Consider the following 26,534-nt stretch of genomic DNA (forward strand, 5'->3'; position numbering starts at 1 on the left):
CCATCTTTAACATCTGGTATCTGGCAATTTTTCCTATGGGAAAATAACATGGGCATTTTGAATTATCTGATCTGTTAAACTCTCGCGGGGATGAAAACGTCTGCATTTCAGACTTTTTCCTGAACACACTTTTGTCCTCTGCCTTCGAGTGGATACTGTGATCTCCGGACGGCGGCACACTTAGATTTTTGCTACCCCAGAGCTAACTTTCAATGCAACTTGCCATAGGTAGTTAGCTTCAATTAACAACCGGATCTCCTTATATGGGCAAAGATGGCCGCTTTGGTTCTTTTTTGTAGGCGAACTTCAGAGGTCTATAGCATGCATTTTTGGACAGTGTCGAGGCCCTGTGGTGTAAGCTCCTCACCAATCATGGGCTGCATGACACCCTCTGCCACCTTGATGAGCTGCTGGTAGATCTGGATAGAGAGGTCACTTAGCACCTGCCGGTACTCAGCCAGGTCAAAGTTCTTCAGGCAGTGCTCGTTCTGCTTGCCTGAGTTCTGGGTCATGAACGCCTGACGAGGACACACAAGATCAGAAGTTCACTCACACAAGTCTCAAGGGTCATACATCACAAATAGTATACAATACAGCATGCATAAAATACTGTAATGGTGTATTTCATTCTTTTATTTTATAATTGAACATAAAATTGTGTACTTTACGTTCACATACGTTCAGTTATATCTACTATGATGCATACTGTGAGTTTTTCACTTTAGAGGTGTCTTTACTTTCAGTATGTGATTTGTCCAATCAGATCTCACACACTAACCACACACACCCATACACATCTAGACAATCACACACACACACACACACACATAACAAAGCAAGCCGTCTGTGTGGTCTCCTGTTTCTGTACTGGTGTGTGTGTGTGTTGTGCGTGGGTGGTTTCTTACCTCATCTCCGCTATACTGCTTCAGACAGTGCAGCAGGCGGCTAGTGTTCGCCAGCCAGAATGAGGTCATCTCAAAGTCATCGTTGTTTCTCTGGGGAGGCACAAAAATGCACCAAACACACACAGAGGAGGATGTGAGACGGCAGGATGTCTGTTGCCTTTTGCAGCCTCATCACTACATGCACACACACACGCACACACACACACGCACGCATACACACACACGCACACACACAAACACGCACACGCACACACACACACACACAAACACGCACACACGTGCACACACACACAAACACACACACACACACACGCACACACACACACACACACAAATGCCATATGCTAGTGTCCATACTTACATGTTTAACATCCATGTGCATATGCTAGTGTCCACACTTATATTCACACACATGCAAACGCATACATGCACATTTCAATACACACGTACACATGCATATGGTGTCCACACGCACACGTGCGCTTACACACACACACACACACACACACATGCACTCTTGCACGTAAGAATGCAAAAATGCACACATGCCCATGCATGCTTGCAGATATGCAAACAGTCGCCTCTGAACACACAAGTAAACAGTGCAAATGTACCATCACAAGCAGGTTAACACTTGCACTTGCACACATGCATACTGCATGCATATGCACACACTCTCTCTCTCTCTCTCTCTCTCTTTCACACACACAGACACACACACACACACACACACACACACAAATAAACAAACATGCAAACATAAAAATATTCCATTCTCCTAGTCCCTTTTAATCTGGTGATTCTAGCTCAAGAGTAGCTAGAGAGAGAGGACATATGCGTTGGTGGAACTAAGTACACTGAGAGAGGACACATGAGTTGGTGGAACTAAGTACACTGAGAGAGGACACATGAGTTGGTGGAACTAAGTACACTGAGAGAGCGTCCAGTGCTACCTTGAGGACCTTCTTGATGGCGTTGATGGTGGAGGTGAGCAGCGAGTGGACTTTCTGGTCGTCGTTCATGTAGTCGGCGTGGCGGATGCACATGAAGAGGATGTATGCCGGCAGGCAGGGCACCGTGCCCGACACAGTGCTGGGTGTCATGTCTGACAAACAGAGATCCACAGAGCAGATAGAGAGAGAGAGAGAGATAGAGAGATAGAGAGAAAGAGAGAGGGGGGCACAAAACTTAGCCATGGCACTGATCCAATGAAACAGTCCAGCAAAAGCAGCTCACAGTGAATCCACTTTGAACCCTCAGGCCCACAATTTCAGTGGCAAAGTGCAAAGTCAGGTGACCAGCTAAGTGTCTTGTGTTGAAGAACTAAAGCTGTGGTATAGCATGTGCACTGAGCTGACCCCAACCCCCTTGTTTGCACTTACAATCTTGCTAATTAAAATCTTGTATTAATTAGCAAATAGATTTTGTTTTGTTTTTTGTTTTTGTTTTGATCTTTAGTTGGCCTTTTGCACTGTGCCTGTCACTTATCCTTCAGAGAGGATCAGAATGGGTCAGGGGACTGCACTTGTGCTCGGACTGTGATTTGTCATCTGTGGAGCGGTCAGTGGGTACCTGTGATGAGGGTGCGGATCAGAATGGCCTCGTCCTCCTTGTAGTACTCCAGCATGCCCTCGAAGTCCTTCTCCTTCCTCTGCACGGTCACCTGCCGGGTCAGCTCTGGACGGGCTTTGGAGGCCTGCTGAGTGGTCTGGCTCACTGCACACACAGATCAGCAGGGCTCAAAGGAAAACCACACGCTACAGACTACATGACTTGACTCGAGTCACATTTTTTTAGGACTTGAGACTTGATTGATCAACATGTATAAAAGACTTGACTCTGACTTGCTATTCATGACTTGAGACTTGACTTAGACTTGAGACAAATGACTGGAAATTACTTGACTGTTTATTTTTTCATAGATAAGGAGTTAACTTTACGATTTTAGAAAATCTGCTTAGGTGCTGCTGCATGCGTCACATGAGTGAACCTGGAGATGTGACAGGTCAGGACAGGTGTAACTTGAACTGTTTGAATATATTTTCATGATTTGATGTAGCTTACCTAATATTTGAGGCATATTGAAACAATAAAAGGCTATTTTATAATAGGTCTACTTGAAATACATTTATGTTTATTCATATACATTTCATCTTATTATATAAACCGTTCAGATGTATGTGGCTTGAATGTCTGTTTGTTACAAATAAAACTCCAGCAGTTCATAACTAGCTTATTGTAGCTTATTTTAAAATGAAAATGTGGGTAAATCATCATTAATTTGTATGATTTGGCTATGACTTGACTTGACTTGCTTGACCCAAGCTATGACTTGACTTGACTTGCTTGATTGTCACAAAAATGACTTGGTCTTGCTTGAGACTTGAAGGTTAAGACTTGAGACTTGCTTGTGACTTGTACATACAGTACGTGACTTACTCCCACCTCTGACATGCACTACAGCAGCCAGTGGAGGAGAAACCAGCACTACGTGGGATAAGTCTCCTCTGTACTGTGTCTCGTAAAAAACAATTCTGGCACTACTGACAACCCCACAAAAAGATCTGAAGAGAATGAAGGAGTTGAAGGCAAACAATTAACCTTTTTCTCCAAACTGTCCAATCTCCCATCCATCCATTCATCCCTCCCTCCCTCCATCCCTCTATCCATCCCTCCCTCCCTCCACCCCTCCCTCCCTCCCTCCCTCCATTCCTCTTACCCTCCAGCTCTTGCACTTTCTTCATGTAGATCTTCAGCTGCTTCTTGAGCTTGCGTTCGTTCTTCTCCAGCTTCTCCATCAGCTCCTTGAGGTCCTGCAACCCAGAGCAGACCCGGCGGCCGCATCACTGACCGCATCACTGACCAACCCAGAGCAGACCCAGTGGTCACATCACTGACCGCATCACTGACCAACCCAGAGCAGACCCAGTGGCCGCATCACTGACCGCACTCATGACTAACGTACTGTAGAGGACGGACGGCACACAGATGCAGGCCTGTGCCCAGACACAGGGCCTCCAGAGAATCAGAAAGCTCAAGTAGATCTCTCTCTCTTCTTGAAGTCTCTTTGACTTAAGTATAAGTATATAGTAGAAGTATAAGCATATATACTCTTTTGATTCCGTGAGGGAAATTTGGTCTCTGCATTTATCCCAATCCGTGAATTAGTGAAACACACACAGCACACAGTGTACAGTGAGGTGAAGCACACACTAATCCCAGCGCAGTGAGCTGCCTGCATCAACAGCGGCGCTCGGGGAGCAGTGAGGGTTTATGTGCCTTGCTCAAGGGCACTTCAGCCGTGCCTACTGGTCGGGGTTCGAACCGGCAACCCTCCGGTTACAGGTCCGAAGTGCTAACCAGTAGGCCACGGCTGCCCCAACTTTGTACCCCAAAGAATAATACACTTGTTATTTATGATACAGCTCTTCAGAATGCTGCAGAAGGTTCCATTAATATGAAGGCTCGAAAGTCTGTTAAATAATGGATAATGTATTGTCCGTCGGTCATTATCAGAAAATAATCCCAGACAGGGCAAACAGGACATTATACCTTACAATACTCTCCCATCTCTCTTTATCTCTGTCCATCAGAGCATATATAACCCACACACACACACACACACACACACACACAGTCTTCCTTCCCCGTCACCATCTCTCTGGAGACTCACCAGGTTCTCGTTGGTGAGGCGTGTGATTTCCTGCTGGACGCTGTACTCCACCTTGTCCTCGGGCGACAGCGCCATGATCTGGTTCAGCGCCTCCTGTTTCTTCTCCAGGTCCTCGCGCAGCACCTCGATCTGGGTGTGCAGCGCCACCAGCTCATCCTTGTGCTGACGAGACTGGGACTGGAGCTGGGCCTCCAGCAGCCTGAGACAGACAGAGAGAGAGAGGGAGGAAGAGAGGGAGGGAGAGGTGGATAGACAGGCAGATCATTGTGTTTTTGTGAGCGAGAGAGACAAAGAGATAGAGAGAGAGGGAGAGAGAGAGCAAGAAAGTTCTTAAGAGTACAATATATGTCTCATTCTAACATTAGATACATAGTAACACTTCCAAACATCAGCTGTATTAAGTTTATGTGTGAGTGTTCCATCATACTAGGAAGTGAACAGAGGAAAGGTAGAGAAGCTCTTGCAGAAAGAAGAAGTGAAAAAGAACCACCTGGCCACCTGCTTTAACCCCTGGTATGCCAGACCCAGCTCTCCATCTTCATTCAAATAACCCCAATCCTGCCCTTTACTGCCATCACCAACACAGAGAGAGAGAGAGAGAGAGAGAGAGAGAGAGAGAGAAAAGAGAGAGAGAGAGAGACATGGAGAGGGAGAGGGAGACATGCAACAGGAAAGAAGTTGGAAAAATGCAGCATTAGAACACGGCAGGTTAGTAACAGAAACAAGAAGAGACAAGAGAAGCATGAAAGCCCTAAAGGACCCCAGTGGAGCTGTACGAGACAAATAAGCAGACTAGCCCATGAGAATCCCAACAGGCCACTTGTATTAGAGCAGCCCATTAAAGAGTATTGTCTAAACCAGTGTTTTTTAACTGGTGGGTCAAAAAGTGGGTTGTGAAACCGTTCTGGGTGGGTCGCGGAGCTTGTGGTAAAAAAAAAAAAAAAACACATATTTTAAATTCTACCTTATCCGATCTCATATCAGACCTTTCAGATCGGACAAAATGGGACAGAAACCCCAGTGTGTGGCGTGCAGTGAATTGCTGGCACATGAGAGCATGAAACCATCAAAACTAAAATGACACATGGAGACAAAGCACCCTGTCAAAAACAAACAGGCCGAGTGTTTTGAAAGGTGACATCAGGAGTTGAAGGCTTCACAAATGTAATGCCAAACATCACCAGGTTCCAAACAAGTAAGCCTACAGCAATTCTGCTTGTCTTATCATGTAGCTCACAGTATCTGTTGGCTTGAACGCTAAAAATCCCTCCATCCCTCCATCCCTCCATCTCCATTCCTCTTACCCTCACGACTTTATGAACATGGGAAATTGTGGGTCCCACTGGTCTAGACCACACTGAAACTCTGCACTGAATTAAAATGGCATTCATTGTAAGTGTAACTTTTCCGGATTCACCTTCGTTAGCAGTAGCATCACTGATTCACAACTGTGCTACACAGTATTTCCCAAATAAATAGCCTACAGTTCTTTCAGTGACCTCCTGCAATATACATTATACACAATATACATTTCTACCACTATAGATCACTAGGGTGACGCTACTCGTAACCTCACGCTGCTGTTCTGACGTGTCCTGTAACTCTAAGCTTTCTCACTAGCGCTGTGGGCCAGGAAAGGAACAAGGCCGACAGCGGCAGCACCCCCACAGAGAGAGAGAGGACGGAGGGAGTGAGAAAGCTGAAGAAAAAGGAAAAGAGGAAGGAGAGAAGGAACACATGAATGGTAAATCAGCGGTGGAGAGAGAGGAGGGGAAAGGAAGAAACATTTGTTGCGGAGAGTGGAAGTCGTGGACACACAGATGTATTTCCTTCGTGCAATCTGCAAGTCATCTCGCTGCTGTCAGTCTCTGGGAGAGTGAGGGAGCTCCAGTGATGGGCACTCTCAATACCATGAATTTAGAGTGCCAGTGATCTATGTCCAGCCTGCACCTGCCTCTGCAGCCTGCAGTCTGCCCAATGCATAATACGGTCTCACAGAGGGGAATGCAAATGCCATGCATAGACCATCAGTCACAACAAAACACAGCTAATGTGGTATGCTAATGTGGAGATCAATCAAACAGATGAGAGACGAAGCTATTTTAAGTTATGTCAGTTACATAAACCACGAACCAAAATGCTGAGGTGAGGTGTGAGTTTAGCATTACTGTGAATTTGAAGGGAATTTCCTATTCAGGACGGTGTGATGTCACTCATACATCTGAACCTCTGAGTGCTTCTGGTCTGTGACGACTGTGGTAGGATTGGATACCTCCATTTATGGCAATACTTTCATAATAACGCATGGATTTAACATTCAGGCATCTAAGTATAGCATTGTGTCTAAGAGTATCTACTGTACGAAGCTAATATTTGATAATAACTAAAGCCTGTGTTTTCAATGACAAATCCTTGCCAGAAAAGGAGTAAACGGTCATCGCTGCTAAGGAAGTGAGTTAATTTCTAGTTATGAAACACATGCACGGTGAGTTAATTTCTTATAAGTTATGAAACACATGCACGGTGTGTTTACAATGAATCAGCCTCATGTGGGACTTGTGAGTGTAAACAGGAGCCCATGGCAGGTCCGTGCCCTCTGACTCAGACAGAAACCCTCCCCTGGCATCCACGCATGTTGCACAGGAGCTCCAGGCAGCAGCCGCGGGGTTGCTTACAGTAAGACGCTGAGGCTCAGTTTCACTCTGACTCGTGTCCCAGTGCTCACCTCTTGGCCTCGCACAGGCCGTTGTAGGCCTGCAGGGCCTCCTCCTTGTCCACAGGCTTCTTGTTGTTGCTCCATTCGGACTCGTCATTGGATTTCTCCTGGGAACACAAGACAAACATTGGCGGATATTAAAAACAAACACGACGCGCATTATGGACTGATACGGGGCTATAGAAGACTAGAGAAGAGCTAGAGTTGGTGAACAGGTCTTGGACTTCCTCAAGCGAACGAGCATCAGACACATCCGCACGGAGATGGCCCTGTGGGAGGGAAGCTCTGTGCTGCCACCGGCGCCTGCTACTCGCTCGTCGGACACCTGTCCCTGCTGACACCTGTCCCTGCTGGCCTGCTCTGGCTAACGCATTACTGCTCTTACACGTGCCATCGGCTCACCGGCCACCCACGTCCCAATCAATCAGCATCAAGAGAGGGGGAGGGGGGGGGCAGGCCCTCTTAAAATGTCAGAGTCTGACACACACGGGCCTCAGTCATCACCCCCATTACCACAGGTGAGAGAAGATGGAGAGAGAGATAGAGAGACAGAGATAGAGAGATACAGAGAAAGAGAGAAAAACAGAGAGAGAGAGAGAAGGGGAGAGTGAACAATCTGCGCGTTGACGCACGAGTACTGACAGGGGAAAGTACCGCACACAGGGGAGAAGAGAGGTAGAGAGAGAGAGAGAGAGAGGTAGAGGTAGAGATGAGGGGATAAGGGAGAGAGCAAAAGAGAGAGGGATTAAGAGAGGTATAGGAGAGAGGAGGGAGAGGGAGCCAGTAGAGGGTAGAAGTGAGGCAGGAAGAGCCAACGAGAGGAAATGCAGAGCAAGACTGAGCCACAGCATCTGAGAGAAAATGACAGATGGGGGGAGGGGAGAAAAAAGAGGTAGAGAGAGATAGAGAGGGAGAAAAGAGAGAGAGAATGAGAGAGCAGAAAAGAAGTGTAGAGAGAAGGGGAGAGATGTGGATGAGAGAGAGAGAGAGAGAGAGAGAGAGAGAGAGAGGCAGCTGGTAGGGGGTTGTGAGACCAAAAGAGCCAAGGAGAGGAAACAGAAAGCAAGACTGAGCTAAAGGATATGAAAGCAAATATCAACACAGATGGGCAGATTCACCGACATACGTACAGACAGACACATGGGAAGATAGTTAGACAGCAGACAGACCATCAGACATGTCAACAGACAGACACATTAAAAGCTAGAAAGCCAGACTGCATGACCAGATGAGGAGACAGATAGTGTAGATAAATTGTGTAACTGAGAACAGGGTACCACAAAGCACAGATACAGCAGATGGACAGGCAGGAAAGCAAAGGCTCACACACACACACACACACACACACACACACACACACACACGCACACACACACGCACACACACACAGTGTGGTGTGGCTGTGGCCTCTGCTGGCGGTGCTGGTGTTGTGCAGCAGGGCTGCGGTGTGCTCACTGAGAGAGATCACATTAGGAACTCAGGGCAAAATGCCAGCGCTTCCCTGCTAGTTTCAGATCTGAGGCGACAGAGGGTGACTGAGCATGCTCATTCTCAGTGGTGATTGATGGGAGATTGAGTCTTTCAGGGGTAAAATTCTCCATGGCATTCACTCATATTACTGTATATGGGAAAGCAGTTAAAGGAATGTCCATGTCAGAGATGGCGCTAGTTCATTTATCAGGGGGCTGAGATGACTGACAGATGGATGAGAGTGTGATGGTACATTATATCTCTGATTTATAATACAATTTGTGTTATTAGCATTGTTGTTATCATTTACAAAAGTACAATAAGTACAATACCCCCCCCCCCCCCCCCACACACACACACTGCACACTCACGATGTGGTTGCTTGTGTCAGCCTGCTTGGAGCTGGTGACGATCTGTGTGCGCAGGATGAGCACCTCCTCCTTGCGCACCTCCAGCTCCTCGTTGGCGGCCCTAAGCTGGCTCAGCAGCAGGTTGTAGCCCTCCTGCAGCTCGTTGGAGTCGTTGCTCCCCGACGCGCGGTCCGCCACCGCCTTGCGCAGCTCATTCAGGTCATTCTTCAGCTTCTTGTTCTCCGACTCCAGCTCCTGCCGCTGTAGGTGTATTGGGGGGAGGGGGGGGTTTCAATGTGAGTGCAATGAAAAACAACTTATGTTTAATTCTAGTAGTTGACAGAATGTCTACTGGAAAGGGCTTTTCTGAGAGGGCTATGATTTTACAAGAGAGATGACAGCTGGAACACTTCAGTGTTGGCAGGAAGGACTTGCATGCATGTGTGAAAAATATGTGCATGTTGAAGAGAGAGAGAGAGAGAGAGAGAGAGAGAGAGAGAGAGAGAGAGAGAGAGAGAGAGAGAAATAGGGGATAAATCCATGGCACCCTAAAGATATTTTAAATGACTCACTTCAGTCTTACAGGCTGCAGTCAACATCTGAATCATTCAAAGTCTGACTGCGGCACAGTTTGGCCTGTTTCTGCTCACAGTAGAGATCACAGCCAGCCTGACACCAATTAAACTAATGCCAGGGATGGAAATCTTTTCTAATCTTTCAAAATAAAACATGCCACTTTTTGGAGCAAAGAATTCCATTTTGAATGTGTCACTTCGTAAATATATTTCTAACATACAATGAGTATGTACTGTAGGTAAGAGGTCATTATTCTCCAAATGGAGTGGACATTGGACTTGTGCACCGGTCAAACTCGTCCATCCAAAGGCCTTTGGACAAGTAGAAACGTCATGAATGATGGCTTTGGCTGATGTTTAAACAGGCAAAACCAAACTCCGTTTGTGTTTGAATTGACACATGTTTCAGTGCATGTGGTGTAGAGAAACTGGGGAATTTTACTGCCTTTGAAAAATTTACATATGGGATTTAAATAGTTTTAAGACGCCTCATTCAACGATTCGCTATAATCTATAAGTATATTTGCGGGAACATTTTATCTTGATTACATTAAAAATGAAACTCTCTCATGCATATTTAGGCCCCTGTGAAAAGCTCTTGATGAAACTCTCAGAAACTGTAAGTGTTTCAGAAATGTTTCAGAACAAATGTTTCAGAAATGTTTATGCAAAAATTCGCTCGAGCTCTTAACTGAAGGTGAGAATAGTGTAGTTCAGCCAGCTATTAGTTCAATCAGAAGTACTCTTATGTAAGAGCTCTGTGCCTACAAACACTGTACACTGATAACACACAGTATAACAGGTTTTGAAAACGTACATACATATTTTAAAGTGCTTGCCGTAATCTGTAATGCAAGGCTCAACAGCCTGCAGTCCTCGGTTATCTCAAAAAACAAACACCTGCCCATATTTAATCCTTTTGTTTTGTATGTCTTTTTTTACTTTCATGGTGAGCTATTTTAAAATGTTTTGCTATCTTACTGTTTTTTTTTAATATTCTTTTTGTCTTGAAACGGATTCAGTTGCTTGCTTCCCTAGAGCACTTTGCAAACAGTGCTGCCCAAATAAAAGTGTGATAAAAAGGCATCATTAATATTTGCACTGCATCTAAGAGAGTTATGTTCGCGCACTCACCTTAAACTTGTGAGACAGAAAGGTGAGGAGCAGCAGAGAGAGCAGAGTGTAGAAGAAATCAAGGACCACAAACAGAGACATGGCACCCAGAAGAAACTGCGGCCGCACCACTCACAGAGAATGAGTGTGTGTGTGTGTGTGTGTGTGTGTGTGTGTGTGAGTGTGAGTGTGTGCACACAAATTAAGCCAGGCACAGGTGAACCTGGACTCTACCTTGAGAATGTTGTAGTCGGCATTGGAGTCGTCCTCGGAGGTGGAGCCTTTGCCCTGGAAGATAAAGCAAATTATGGGTTTAGATAAACACAGAGATGCAGAGATGTTGCAAGATACACTGATAAGCAGACTAGCATTGCAACAGTTTCTAAGCCCTAATGCCGATCCAAAAAAGGACATTTTATGGCAGAGATTCAGCTGATGCCCTAACTTGGAGTGACTGAAGAACTTCACTAGAGCAATGCACCTCAAACAAGGCATTTAACAGGCTTGCAGATGCACATTTTTTAAATATCAAACTAAAGACTATGTGAAATGGACATAGAGATGCAGACAACAAAATTCAGAGAAAAGACTGTATTAATCATGGCACACCAGTGTCTGAAAGCTCATAAAGGAACATTAAGGCATGGCTGTAGGACCTGGAATATCTATATATGTGTGTGTGTGTGTGTGTGTGTGTATGTATGTGTCTGTCTGTCTGTCTGTCTGTCTGTCTGTCTGTGTGTGTGTGTGTGTGTGTGTGTGTGTGTGTGTGTGTGTGTGTGTGTGTGTGTGTGTGTGTGTGTGTGTGTGTGTGTGTGTGTGTGTGTGTGTCTGTCTGTCTGTCTGTCTGTCTGTCTGTCTGTCTGTCTGTGTGTGTGTGTGTGTGTGCGTGCGTGCGTGCGTGCGTGCGTGCGACTAGGACCAACCTTGCGTCTGGACAGCTCCTCCATCTTCTCCAGGCTGCTCTGGAGTCTCTTCCTCTCTAGCTCCAGCTCCCTGACACGCTTCTGGAGTTTCATGAACAGGCTGATGTCCATGGCTGCCTTCTCCACGCCTATGTCCTGCACAACAGCACGCCACCACGGTAAGGCTACGTCTCTCATTCTAACTGGGCTTTGCCAGTTTGTGGAGTATAACCTACAGTGCTATGTTTGGAGCGTGTGACCTAATTGTGGTCATTTCTGGTTCTGGTTCAGCTCTAGTGCCCAAAGTGCTATAATCAGCTGATGTAGTTCATAAAAACAAGTTTAGATTCTGTACTCACACACCCTTAAAAAACATATGCTTGCTCTATGGTCCAATACGCTATGGTAACGGGATCTCAGTTCATAGCCTTCAGAGCATAAAATGGCTTTCACCATGGCCCATCCAAGTGCCTTGTTTAATAACAGCTACATTTGCACAACTGACAGTACTTAGTCCTTACATCCACCAGCTGCAGCGCGTCGTCTGTGTCGCCCACGTCAGACGGGGTGAAGGAGGGGTAGGGCGAGTCTGAGCCCACGCTGCTCTGGTTGGACGGGTTCCTCCGGTGGCCTGGCTGGAACTGTGACGAGAAGTGAATCAGTGACCTCCAGCCCAACAACAAAAACATGGCGCCTGATTTTGGATACTTGGTACTTTTCTGGCAGAGGAGAATACTGTTTTGTTCAGGGCTAGCATTACTTTGATGGATGTTCTCACACTCTTTATGACTGGAAAATGCTCTAAAAAGGATTTTTCAGCTGAGCTCCACATGGGGTCATTCCACGTCAGTTCAACCAGGGCCCACACACTTAGGTCTCAAAAAATTCTGAAAAAATTACCAGGTGTACCTATGTTACCCAGGAGACACACTGTAAAATTACTCTTATGTAAGATCAATACTTTTCAAGATACAGCCAGTTTTACAGCCAGTTTTTCTTTATTCTCCATGATCCCTTCTTTTTGAAAACACCAATTTGACTTGTCTTATGCAAATCTTTCTTTTTTATTTTCCACCCTGAACATGGGCAAAATGCCCCATTGACATCAATATGTTTTATATAGAGTCACCACACTGCCACCTGTGGTTGTATAGAGTAACCTGTGGTAGCTCTATACAAAACATATTGATGTCAATGGTGCATTTTGCCCATGTTCAGGGTGGTAAGTGAAAAAGAAAGATTTGCATAAGATAAGTCAAATTGGTGTTTTAAAAAAGAAAAAAGATCATGGAGAATAAAGAAAAAAATATTGAAAAAATCTTTGTATATTCCCACAAGGTGTTTGGGTGCTCTGAAAATGAGAACCAAAATGATTTTTTAGACTTGTAAAGTCTGCTGTTCAGACCCTGAAGGAATTTATTTTCTGTTCATTGTTTTTTGTGAAAGTGTTTCTACTTATCTCAGTAAGGAAAATAAATCAAGAGCCTATGTCTTCTGAAGGTTTAAACGGAGCCCAGCCAAAAACTCCAATAAAATTTGTATCAACTTTGAGGGACAGCTATGGCCATGCAGGATTATCCAGACCAATCGTGACGATTTTGCTACATACTATTCCTATTTATGTACCACCATGCAAAATTTGAGCCTCCTACATGGTTTAGTTCTTGCGCTGTGGGCTTGTGAACTTTGACAAAAAAAAGAGACTGGACAAAATCGACACCCCCCTCCCCCTGTAAAACTGGCTGTATCTTGGAAAGTATTGATCTTACATAAGAGTAATTTTACAGTGTGTCTCCTGGGTAACATAGGTACACCTGGTAATCTTTTCAGAATTTTTTGAGACCTAATGCGTGGGCCCGTTGAACTGACGTGGAATGACCCCATATCAAATATACGACGGTCACAGATGAGTCCCTTATGAACCTTTTCTAGAAAATGTTTTGTGGTCCTGTTTTCTACTGAACTCTCCAAACTGACGGGCACATATGACATATTGAGTTTAACATAAGAGCCTGATTTGTTGTGCTGATTGCTTCACACCTTGGCCAGAGACATCTCCTCCTGCAGGTTGTCATATCTCAGCTCCAGGCGTGAGTACTCCTTCACCAGGTTCTGGTAGCGCTGGCGCTCCTCGTTCAGGTCTGCCTGAAGACTGCTCTCCTTCTGGGACACACTCAGCTGCTGGTCTGTGACACACACACACACAGACACACACAAAGCCACAGACAGACACAGCCACAGACACACACACAGATACACGGGCATACACAGAGACAGAGAAGTTAGTCACTCATCTCAAGGGTAAGACCTGAGTCAAGCTCTTTAGAGAGACTGTTCTCACATGATTTTTCTAATTCCTAATTTAGTTTTAGTGGTAATCAGATACATCTAAACATAAGGGCTTTCTGAGCAAAAAGGCCTTTTACATCACTTTACATTTTACAATACAATTTGGCAATTAAAAATGTAAAATGTGTACAGTAAATAGAGTTTTAATTAAAAGAAGAATGTGATTAACTAAGTCATCTATTACATTACTCCACATAGTCCCTCCTCTCTTTTGAACTCGTCCCTCAGTGTTCATATTAACTGATATCAGTTTCACAAGCCCTGCCTCTCATTTACAGTCACTATTACATTCCTCTGACCCTGTAGAAACACTTATTACTTTCATCATCAGATAATCTTTCATGTGCGGTGATACAATAGCTGTTAGGACATGGCTATTTTATGAGCTGACTTTGTCCACTCTGGTTCCCTCTCGGGCCTCACACCATGTCTGCACACTTCCTCCAGTGGCTGAGCATGCGCCAAGAACTAAACAAGAACTACTTTTTTTGCCCTAAGGCAGATAGGGGCTCCATTGTCAGTGACACACAAATTTAAGAAAATTTCCATTGTCAAGCTTTGTGAAATGTATACTAAAAAAAAACAACAACAATAACAACCGTCTTACGCAACAAGATTTAAGAGATTAAAAACTGGATAAATTTGTCCTAACACTACTATCGCATCGTAAACTACCACTTTTACAACAGTTGTGTGTGGGACCTTTCTGGAGGCTTAACTGTGGGTTTCAGGAGGTTCTTTTACCCTCTTGTGAACCTGCAGAAGACAATAGTCTGCCTCTCGCTCCCACAGGTGAAAGTGCAGTTTCGCATTCCTCCGCTGAAACTCAATGCACTTGCTTAAAAGGCCTCTCTCAGCCCCACTTCTGCACACAAATCCTCCCCTTGTTTTGTGGGAAACTAAACTTGCCCACCCCTCCGGGCAGAGGCAGCCTACATAGTGCTGAGACACACACACACACACACACACACACACACACACACACACACACACACACACACCTGACCAGAATAGGTAAAGTAAAAGCACTATTTCTGACTGTGATACGATTGTGACAACACAGACTGGCTTCTAATAGAACTGAGGGAATAGTACTGTCCGGCTGGCAGACTGATACGGTGTCAGCACTAACCTGAGCTCTTGGCCTGGTTCAGGATCATCTGGTTCATCTCTTCTTTCTCCTCCTTCAGCAGCACATTCTCCTTCTCCAGCTCCTCCACTCTCTGATGAGAACAAACGAGTGAAACATTAATCATGATAGGTGACATTTTGAAAGATCACAGCTCATCTACAATAGAGGATGCATGGATAGATCCATTTTGAAGTGACAGCGGTCAATCTGATATGTTTACCTGTCCAAAAATAAATCTTGATCACACCCCGTTGTATAGTTTTACACAAAATGCAAAGAAATAGCCTATAGAGTTTCGAGGAAAGCGGACTTCTGCAGGTCAAGGCAGATGAGTTACGGTACTCCAATCTGGAGCACCCACGGTATTGATATCATCGGGGGAGGGGGGGGGGGCTTTCAAACAGAGGCTGCCTTGTACGTGGCTCTTCAATTGGGCCAGACGAAATGGCAAAAGTTACGCAACACTGTGTCGAGCTGTGCAAAATGCCCTCACATGGCTCTGAACCATGTGAATATCTATGATCAGTAATCGTGTTAACTGTTCTCTGCCTTGAAGATTTTCCCTTTGGAGATAAAACGGCACAAGTTGTACATCAGATTTCGTTCCAAAGACACGGTGATGCTCAGTGTGCACAAAATACACGTACGGAAAACGTGTGCTTGCTGCCATGAGAGCCACTAAGACTAGACCACTGTACACAAGACTACGCCAAAACTACTTGGAGCTTACCATATTGATTTCACCCATAATATCTGTGCAACATGTACGCTGCATTTCACACATTAAACATCACCAGTGACGTTAACCTCCGCTCTTGTTCTTTCTCTCTCTCTCTCTCTCTCTCTCTCTCCCTCTCTCTCTCTCTCACCTGTTCCAGTCCAAATTTCTCATTGCTGTGCTCCTCCTCCAGATGCTTCCTGTGTGCGTGGGCTTCCTCCAGCTCCACCCTCAGCCTTTCCAGCTCATCCTGGAGGGTGTTGATCTGCGTGCCGTCGCCCTGGCGACTGCGCAGGGTCTCCAGCTCCTTGTTCAGCTTGGTGACCTCGGTATTCAGGGAGTTGTTGGTGATGGTCAACTGCTCTGCCTGGGTCTTGTACTCTTTGCTCTGCAGACATTGAGGGAAAAAAGTGTTGATATGAGGTGTTCTTAGCCAACGGCGGGGGAGATGGGTGCTAAGATGCTTTAGCATTCAGAAACATTCATCAAAACATTCATGAGCAACAATGCAGAGTCCTGTGGGGGGATTGGGTGTTGGGTGAATTGATTGGGTGTAGCGTGGGGTTGGGGGGGGGGGGGGTTATAATATGGCAAGTAGAATGCTAAGTAGAACCTCAGAGACTTCCCAAATTAACCCCTTCAAACAAAATTTGTTTCCAGTGGTGACAATAAATAAATGTCACCGAAATACACTCTTCCATGAGAGGAAGATAAAATCACAACACATGGACCCTGTGGGGCCGCTGCTGCACTCTACCTGGTCGTCCACCTTCCTCTGCAGCTGGACAATCTTGTTCTCCATGCCCATGTTGAGCTTCTTGAAGTGGTCGGCGGAGCGCGCCTCGATCTTGAGCTGCTTGAACTGTCGTTTGGCACGCATCCGGCGGAAGGCGCACTGGATGATGATGGCGGCGTCGCGAGCCCGCCGATACTTCCTCCTCTGCAGCCAGCCGAGCACATGCTTCTGGATGATGGTGGCTTTGTGGTGCAACATGAACTGTTGGACGGACAAACAAGCAGGCCAATTAGCTTACTGCGCAGGGCTACGATCGATGGAGCAACCTACCCTACTGATAATGCAATAGTCATTCCTGATCAAGCACAGTAAAATAAAGTGTTGTGCTACCTTCTAAAACTACAGTATACAGTATGTGGGGCAAGATGTCAAAGGAGTTGAGACCACCTCTGTGTCCTAAACTCACTTCACTTCTAAAGTCAATTCAAGTCATTAACTTAGCCTAATTACACATCTCCTAATGACTCATGGTGAGTGTTCCCTAATGACCCAAGAGCATCGGCAGAGATGGCACTTGCACAGATGGACATTGCAAGGGCCATGCAGTGATATACTCTGGGTAGCAGTCCTGGGGCAATGTGAGAAGTAGGCAAAACCTAAACGTGATGATACACAGAGCAACTTTTTGAGCAATGTTGCTGGGCAACCACATAACCAGTTCCATGTGTTCTGATTGGATGATCATGAAAATGTGCCTCCTGATGATTAAAGTTCTTTAAAACAAATGGTGCTCAATATCAATGGGAACATGCCAGAACCACCATACTTAGGAACATTGCCCAGAAACATTGCTCAATATCACACCATACTTTGCTCAAAAAGTTGCCTTGCGTATCATCAGCTTAAGAGAAGGAGCACGTAACCAGTACACAAACAGACTCAGAGTTTGATGTAGAATCAGGTTTCCTGTGAGGGTAGAGATGACTGTCGTACCTCGTGGTAGAGCCGGCGGATGAACATGCCCCGGTAATAGGCCTGGATGGTGACCACAGCCTTCCGCGTCCTCAGAAAGTCGCGGCGCACACGCACCATGCGGTACTGTTTCTGGCAGATCAGAGCAGCCCTGGTCAGACGCAGCTGCTCCAAATACCTGATGGGACGGAGAGACAGAGAGAAAGTGAGGGAGAGCAGCAAATAATGAAAATAATGGGGGAGCAGATTAGATAAAGTGGAAAATGGTGGAATGGAGACAAAGACATTACAGACAGATGGAGGAGACAGATCGACAATAAATACAAATAAAAGGATTTTAATTCCTATTATTATTATTAATATTATTATTATTCGTTGTAGAAAAAGTAGTAGTAATAGTAGAGGTAGTGGTGGTAAGAGTAGTAGTAGTAGTAGTAGTGGTAGCAATAGTAGTGGTGGTAAGAGTAGTAGTAGTAGTAGTAGTGGTGGTAGTAGTAGTAGTAGTAGTGGTAGTGGTGGTAAGAGGAGTAGTAGTAGTAGTAGTGGTAGCAATAGTAGTGGTGGTAAGAGGAGTAGTAGTAGTAGTAGTAGTGGTAGCAATAGTAGTGGTGGTAAGAGTAGTAGTAGTAGTAGTAGTGGTAGCAATAGTAGTGGTGGTAAGAGTAGTAGTAGTGGTAGTGGTAGTGGTGGTAAGAGTAGTAGTAGTAGTAGTGGTAGCAATAGTAGTGGTGGTAGTAGCATCATCCAGTCAGACCAAAACAATACAATTTGATAAACAAAAATTAAGATCAAAACAAAGTTATGACCTACATATGTAACAATACGTGTTACATGTCTAATCTTGTTAACTGCATTATCAGAACAAATGCATAAAGGTGTACTATAAACGCCCCGCCTCACCTGCGTGCCAGGTAACCCCGTCCGTATCTCTGCAGGGTGATGACGGACTTGCGGATTTTCCTGTAGCGGATCCTCTGTAGCCATCCTCGCACCGTCTTCTGGATTTTGATGCAGGCGTTGCGGAACTTGTCAGCACGGAGCTTCTCCAGGTAGGCCACTTGCCCGGCCCTGAAGAAGATCTTTGTCTTTCCAAACTGAAACTTATCTGTGTCCTGATGGGGCATTTAAAATATATATATATTACAGCATGTATATCACCACAAGTTTCCACATTTTCCTGTTGTTCTTGTGACCAATAACGCTGAAGATGTTGTTCTAAATTTCCCTAAAGAACAGTAACAACTTTTATTCTATGGTGCGCCTCATAAAGCATATGACAGGAATATATATTCTAATATTCTAATTTTCCACTTCGTTCCTCCGAGAAACCACATTACTGTTCCCTGGTTATAGTACTTCTGTTCAAGCACTCAAAAAAGCATATCACGGCTGCAGAAAGCCCAGATAAAAAAGTAAACAACATACAATACAGGAATCCAGAAAACAGCCCTACTGCCAGTAGGGACAGAAAGCACAAGAGAGGAGTTTGACACAGATCCACCATGACAGACACAACAGACAGCACCATTCTCACCTTGATCAGAGTCTCCAACAGATTCTTGCAGACCTGCTTCTTGTCCCCTATGGCCATGTCGCTCTTCTTCATGAGGACCCGGTATCGGCTGAAGAAGTCTGAATACGTCCATCTAAGAGGGAGCAATGTATTCTTTTCAGTAAAGGACACTCCAAGGAATCCATTTCTGCCCGTCCACAGTCTGTAGCAGACGTCCTTCATTTTGGTGGAGCTGACCAAAAGCTAATCAAAACCCACTTGCAATTTACTAGGCGTTAAGATTCATACTACAAGAGGATGCAGACTGGGACTGGGACTTGGACTTCTGGGAACAACAACACAGACTGAAGAGAGCTACTATAGTCATCATCGCCTTGGGACGGCACTCGCGCCTGACTCTGACTGCCTAGGAGGAGGTCTACTTTTCTAAATGCTGCTGTTGTTGCACCAGTTTATGACGACCACATACCACATTGGGCCAACAACACACCATATGTCTATCCTCAAGCTGCACTGTGTATCTGAGCTTCCTCTGTGCCATGCATACTCATAACTGCACAAATCCCACCTCATCCACACGGAATTCAATGTCTCCTGATCAGCAAAACAATACACTTACACAGACAATAACATTCCTCTCTCTCAATTGGACTTGTTTTTACCTCAACAATACAAAACACCAGGGGAAACCCAAGGCACAGTGATCAATTTCTAACTCCCTGAAATTCAATCATTTATAGCACTGTGTAGCTGCTACAAATTCTGCTGCAGTGGCAGTAGTGTTTATTTAACACTCAGTACCTTGATGGGTATCCAGCAGCACTGATACGGATTGTCTCCAGGACACCGCATGCTCGCAGTTGTTGGACGGCCCTCCTAGAGTCAAACCTGTGGGGACACCACACACAGATGCATCACATTGTGATAAAAAATTCAGCATAATTAATTATTAATGAGCATAAATCCTTATTTTGATATCTCTGAAGCAAAATGTATGGCATGCATCAAAATGTAATACAAGATACCACTTCAAAACGTGGTTCTAGTGCTGTTTCACATGTATGTGTTGACTGTCTTCCTACCGTATCTTCTTGGTTAGCATTTTACACGCCTCCCCTGAGAAAGGCATGGGGACGGTGATGTTTTCAGCCACTCTACCTACTCTGTTCTGACTACAAGCATCCAGCGGCAAGCACACAAACAGCCCTGAGCCTGTTTGGCTCTCGGCCCCTCCTGACAGCATGTGACTGGGGCACCTCTTGCAATTTGTTTCTCATGAACAACCTCTTGTTTCTCAGGAATGCGTAGCGAAGATGCAAACAAAACAAAAACAAGGGGCCATGCCTTGTTATGCTGAGAAATGGGCCTTTAACACCACAGGGCCAGTCGATTGGGCGTCTATACATGTGACAATAAAAGGAATGACCATAAACCTCCTTTGTGTAGATGGTGGTGCACTATGCTAAAATGTCATGGCTGTGTTTCAATCCCAAAAAGAAGACACTAAAATTAATGTTTTTAATAATGTCTACACTGTCATTTATTGTGGGAAGATTGATGTGCACCTGTGTTTGCATGCTCTGTCTCCAATCTTATCACATTAGGGTATCTGAATAATCTTGGTAAACATTCAAAAGCTGAATGAGAGATAGCGGACACGACAACTCATACTGGAGCAAGGTAATCCATCACATACTCTGAAGACAATATTTACCCTCAAGGGGCCTCTTAAAAATAAACCACAGTTCAAATTTAACAAAGTCAGCCAGTTCAAACCAACTCTACCAACTCAGCCAGCATGATTCTTTCCTTTAGTTGTGAGCCATCCACTCCTGATGATGTGTCATTCGTACATCATAATCATTCGTACATCATGTGCTGCTATTATATCATGCCAGTGTCTGCAATGTGGACTAAATATAACCAGATCACACACAGTGTACACAGAGTGAATCAGATTAACATTAGCTGACACTAGGGCTGGGACAACGCGTCGACGTAATCGATGACGTCGACGTAAAATATGAGCGTCGATTCGTCAAGCATTACATGTGCTGCTAAATATTTTTAATTTTACACCTTCAGTGTTTTCCATACGTTGACTAATCTGTGGCTGGGCACCACGAAATCAAAACCGGCCACCACACATTGATGTTATGTTATAGTCCTACTATTTAAATTAAAGATAAGATAATTTCATTGAGCTGCACTTTTTACTCACACAGCCTTTCCTCGCCCCTCCCGCTCTCTCTCGTAACGAGCCCGCTGCTCCTCCTCTGCATGCGCATTTAACTAATTATTCACGATTTTTGAAGGATTGTTGTTGCCACATAGAAGCACTGCATAGAACACAGTGGGCTAAATTGCTATTAAATCAGCTTAGCATCGTGACCATGCTGCGCAAATGTGTTCAAAACTGCAGCATTAAAGTCAGTGGTGGAGGAAGTACTGAAACTCAGTACTTAAGTAAAAGTACAAATACACAGAGAAATATTTACTTTAGTAAAAGTAAAAGTACCACAATGACAACCCTACTTAAGTAAAAGTAAAAAGTACCTGCTTTTAAATGTACTTTAAGTATTAAAAGTAAAAGTATTTGCATAATGATTTATTCTCTTAATATCTATATTCTAATAGGAAAAATCAGTATGGGCTGTGGCATTTTAATCTAGTTAGTTTCTAAGCTAGTTTTAGGTTATACTCGACTAGATAGTTTTAAGTTAATGCAATTGTGCTTACCATCTGTGGCCCATTACATTCTGACCTACAATTCTAGAGACTGTAATTCTGGTTATCTACTAGGGTGATCTGCTGAGTAATATCATTCAGCAAAACACGAGAGCCTGAAGTTTAACGGGGTAGACAGGGGAAACGTCGGGTGGATCGTAATGCCAATTACGCTGATTGAACAGAAAAGTTGCTGAGAAAGGTGTCTTTATGATTAAATTCAGTTTCACTTGCGCAGACGCATAGACATTGAATGAGCGCTGACGTTACGCCACAATTGTAGGCTATGCATCTTTATTTAATCACACACAATTAAGGAATATTTCCTAATCTGGAAAATGTTACGTCTTTTCCGGCCACCGGTTCATTAATAGTCTACCATTCATTTGTGCCGCAAATGATCAGACGTGTGACAGAAGCATGGGCATAGCCTGTAACTTCGCTGATCCGCGGATAGCAATCTCATCGAGAGAAGGCCCTAACGCTGCAGATAACAGACAGAGAAAGGCACAGAACACAGTTGCATGTACAGTGTAGCCATGGGCCTGGTGAATATAGCCTACCGAATGCAGATGGCTACAAGCTCACGCTTTGCCTGGTCTAGACTAGAAGCTTATGTTTCTAAGAATGCACGTAGCGCTCCAGAATCTTTGGTAGCAACCCCCCCGGTAAAACAAACGTGTTAGTCAGAGAGAAAAAAAAACTGATCATAAAATGTATCGTAAAAAGTAACGATGGTGTTGTAGAAATGTAGCGGAGTAAAAGTACAAATAATTGCTGTAAAATGTAACGAAGTAAAAGTCAAAAGTATGCACTATAAATTTTACTTAAGTAAAGTACAAATACGTGGAAAATGTACTTAAGTACAGTAACGAAGTATTTGTACTTCGTTACATTCCACCACTGATTAAAGTTAAGGTAAACTCTGCTAAGGTCTTATCACAACATAGTACATTGAGGAGACTAAACTAAGTTAAGTTACAGTATGCAATCAAGCAGTATTTCAAAGCTAACGTTAAAATACTTTTTGGATGTCAAGTTTAGCATGCTTACTTGCAGCTGCTTGTATTCGTTACTCAGGCTCATTTTATTGACTCCGAATGTTTGCAAAATCCCGATGTAAATGGAAAAGTGTTTTCCAAGACTCAAAAGTGCTTGTCCAAAGGAGAAGTACGAACCGTTATTTGAACTAACTACGTTATGAATTGCGTCCACACATCAGCAGCCTTTTACAGTTTTTCTCAGTCGCTTTGGTGCTTTTCTCACATCACTACTAACATTTGCACAGCAGTTAGTGCATTTCTCAAAACAATTAGTGCAAACTGCAAAACCTAGTGGATAACCTGCAAAAGCAGGTCACTTGCTCAAAATGGATAGTCCATTCCTCAAAAGCAAGTATTTATGTCAATGAAACGGCCAGTGTCATCAAAATGAGAAGTCTTGACACCATCGTTTATGAACAAGATAGTCAAATGGCTTTGTCATGTATTCATTATGGCAGTTTATTCTCTCAGTGTTTTCCCATGCAAAAAAAGGTCAGAACTCGGTGACACTACCTGAACATGCTCAAGACAGCACTATACAGTACTTGTACAGCCATTTGAAAACTACAGTAAAGTTAGAAATTGCTGTAGTTAGGAGAGTGAGTACAAAACACTGATGTACATTTCACATTTTTACTATATGCTCTTTGCAAGTCTACAGCATTGTGATAGAATTTGATAACTAGTTCACCAATTTTGTATAATGACTCAAGCAATGAAATGAAGACTATTAGTTTTATTGGGAACGACTTTTCAGCATTCATAAGTATAGTTAATTTTGACTGACATGACAAAGCAACTGATACATGTCCAAAAGCATGTGCAATTTGTTCAGAGGAAGGAGAAATTGCTACTATGATGTGCACAAATGACTAAATGTTGTGGAGGTTGAACTAATAGTTATGAGAATTTTCATTCTGATCTGAGAAAAGCACCAAAGCGACTGAGAAAAACTGTAACTGTATTAATGTTAATTGCAAGCATTCCCACACAAACATCTTAAAATGACAGGCACTCAATTAGACATACACTACTGAACTTTATTGAATGCTACCTCTGACTAAGAATGCATTACTTTGCACTTGTATAGCCTTTTATTTTGGAATCTTAAGAGCAATAAACATATATTGCAATGTTAAAGAATTCATGTTTTTTCATTCATATATGTAAATAAACATGTATAAGTTGCTATTAGTGAATTAATTGGGAGATAATTGAATCGAAATCAAATCGGACAATAGTTAGATTAATCGATGCATCGAAAAAAATAATCGCTAGATTAATCGTTTAAAAAATAATCGTTTATCCCAGCCCTAGCTGACACAATAAAACACTGGACACTCTGTTTCAGTTCACTGGTATACACCATCCCGAATCACATAGACCTGCTGATACTATACGTGAGGGCAAATTCAGGTCTCTCTATGCATCAGGGCTTCCCACATCAATACCTTGAACACACTGAAAGTGCATGAAATTAAAAAGATTTACTCCCAGATGAGCTATCTGAACAAAGCTGATACTTACGAAAAGGCTTCTTTGAAGTCATTGGGTTTGATGCATCTCACATAGTGAGGGGTGGTGGCATTCAGTGTGTCCATCAGAAGATGCAGGGAACTGCGAAACTGCACAGGGGAAAAAATATTACAAAGAATAAGGCAAGGCCCTTCTTAACGTGCATCATATTGTAATGGCCAACAGTTTAGTCTTTAAGAATGACTAAATGTATTGACCTTAACAGGGCATTGAAGTTTGTAGACCATTAACTTTATGTGCCCATTACCTCAGGATACATCAACGGAGATGATGGAACACTAGACTTCAAAATGCATGCTTGCAGCTACAGGAAACCAGCAAAGCATGTCTACCTTTCTTAAGGTAACGGACAATTATTGTTTAAACTTATGTGGCCCCTTATCAACTTAACACAAATGCTGAAGAAGCACATTTCTTTTCATACACTAAAGCAGAAGCTATAGGTATAATACATAATAATCCAAACAAACAAAGTCATTCGTAGTCTCTGGAGAAATTGTTGATTCTCGTTAACAACATACAGTAGGTACAAAATAGCTTATGCTGCAAATGTGTCAGATCTCATACCTGGTGGCCCACTGTTTTCCTGTGCTCTCTGTTGGGGGCTTTGGGAATGGTTTTGGCAGGACGCACATTGATCCTGGAGGACTTGCTGGAGGAGGAGGAGGAGGAGGAGGAGGAGGAAGAAGACTCTTTGCCATCCTGGAAAAGATCTGCCACTAGCTGGAACTGAGAGACAAACGTACAGTTTATAAAACTGCATCCAGATCAGAATACTCCCTCTTGTTTACACATTTTATAGAAACGGGGGTAAATGTGTAGGTTATTTGGTAGGTACACTTGATGAGATAACCATGCAATTAAGCCAATGCAATTCCTTTCCATTAAAAGTGCCAGTCAATGGGGATCATGTCAGTCAGTGCGGTCAACCCAAATGAAAACTGACTCTGCTCACATACAGTATACACTAGTGTCCATCTAATAATTGCTAGACACTCCCCCACCCCACCGCAGGATAATTTCTACAACTCAACCAAACTTTGGACCCAACTTTCTTTGAAATGGGGTTGTATTCAGTTTGAGCTGTAGCTTATAGAAGTCTCTGATCCATGTCCTACAGTCACTCACTCACACACACACACACACACAGGAACAGGGAGACGTTTTTAGTGGGACACCTTGCAGAGAGAATACTGATGATGCCACTGCAGACCCGACACAGATTGGAACCTGAGGTGACAGGGAGGATATGGTAATGGAAGCCAGACTATCCATTACAAAAATATGAGCAGAAAACATGAACAGTACGGAGCAAAGAGAATATTTAAATCCATGCAGCCATGCATATCCTTTAATGGGCACCATTCACGTGACTTGGCCTTGGCTGTTTTAATGCAAGGCCACTCTCTGGTTTCCAGCCACTGTTGCTTCTCGTTTTATAGGCTCCTGCATGGGTAATGTTGATGGATGGGGAGTGTTCAGCCCCAACTTCCTTTTACTGGCATTGAAACAGGAAATCAATTTGCGGTTCACACCTTGAAAGTCAATGGAACAATTTGCTTTTAAACAGGCTAGATCCGGCTGACCTCAACTTAACATTTTTAGTCTGGGGCTGACTTATTTCTTATGTGCGAAAAAACAAACTATTATTACACATGACCAACAACGATGATTCTCATACAACCATAACAGACTGTAGGAGATGACATTCCTCAGTCCTGACAATTTTTTGACAGTGACTAGACTGACTGACAGATCAAACATCTATAAAAAAAAAAGGTTCATGAACACAAAAGACAATGGCTTGCTATGTGCTAAGATACTTTGTTTACTGCAGTGTTGACATCAACTGCATCCTGGCAACCTGCGGTTTCGCCTCCTTGGAGCCAAGAATAGCAAAAGCTGCTACTGGCTCAGGGAGAGAAGATCTGTTTAATTATCTCTTCTCTGGGTCTATGATGCTAATAGCGGTTTGCCAATCGAGAGCTAAGGTGGGTGGGAGGCGGATGGGCGCAGCTTCAAGTCAAGCCCCTGCTTGTTTACATGGGCCGGCGGTAAAGCACTTAACCACTTAAACAGACCGAGCCAGAGAACATGGGCA

At 43.9% G+C, this 26,534-nt stretch overlaps 1 protein-coding gene across 2 annotated transcripts in view; it reads right to left on the reverse strand.

Moving 5' to 3' along the window:
• Positions 1-26,534, reverse strand: part of myo5b (myosin VB) — a 66,169-nt gene that overhangs the window by 7,657 nt on the left and 31,978 nt on the right. For both annotated transcript variants that reach the window (XM_042059554.1, XM_042059555.1), the window contains exons 15-35: positions 25,001-25,162; positions 24,425-24,522; positions 19,929-20,015; positions 19,149-19,260; positions 18,515-18,726; positions 17,636-17,792; positions 16,664-16,903; positions 16,058-16,294; positions 15,189-15,279; positions 13,748-13,893; positions 12,229-12,348; positions 11,729-11,863; positions 11,037-11,090; positions 9,136-9,375; positions 7,304-7,401; positions 4,579-4,777; positions 3,625-3,718; positions 2,478-2,621; positions 1,859-2,010; positions 906-995; positions 368-518 (exon numbers count right to left, since the gene is read on the reverse strand). In XM_042059554.1, coding sequence (XP_041915488.1) covers positions 368-518; positions 906-995; positions 1,859-2,010; positions 2,478-2,621; positions 3,625-3,718; positions 4,579-4,777; positions 7,304-7,401; positions 9,136-9,375; positions 11,037-11,090; positions 11,729-11,863; positions 12,229-12,348; positions 13,748-13,893; positions 15,189-15,279; positions 16,058-16,294; positions 16,664-16,903; positions 17,636-17,792; positions 18,515-18,726; positions 19,149-19,260; positions 19,929-20,015; positions 24,425-24,522; positions 25,001-25,162 — 3,019 coding nt within the window. The remainder of the gene's footprint in view (positions 1-367; positions 519-905; positions 996-1,858; positions 2,011-2,477; positions 2,622-3,624; positions 3,719-4,578; positions 4,778-7,303; positions 7,402-9,135; positions 9,376-11,036; positions 11,091-11,728; positions 11,864-12,228; positions 12,349-13,747; positions 13,894-15,188; positions 15,280-16,057; positions 16,295-16,663; positions 16,904-17,635; positions 17,793-18,514; positions 18,727-19,148; positions 19,261-19,928; positions 20,016-24,424; positions 24,523-25,000; positions 25,163-26,534) is intronic.

This window comes from Alosa sapidissima, chromosome 13 (assembly GCF_018492685.1).
Source record: "Alosa sapidissima isolate fAloSap1 chromosome 13, fAloSap1.pri, whole genome shotgun sequence".
Taxonomy (NCBI): domain Eukaryota; kingdom Metazoa; phylum Chordata; class Actinopteri; order Clupeiformes; family Clupeidae; genus Alosa; species Alosa sapidissima.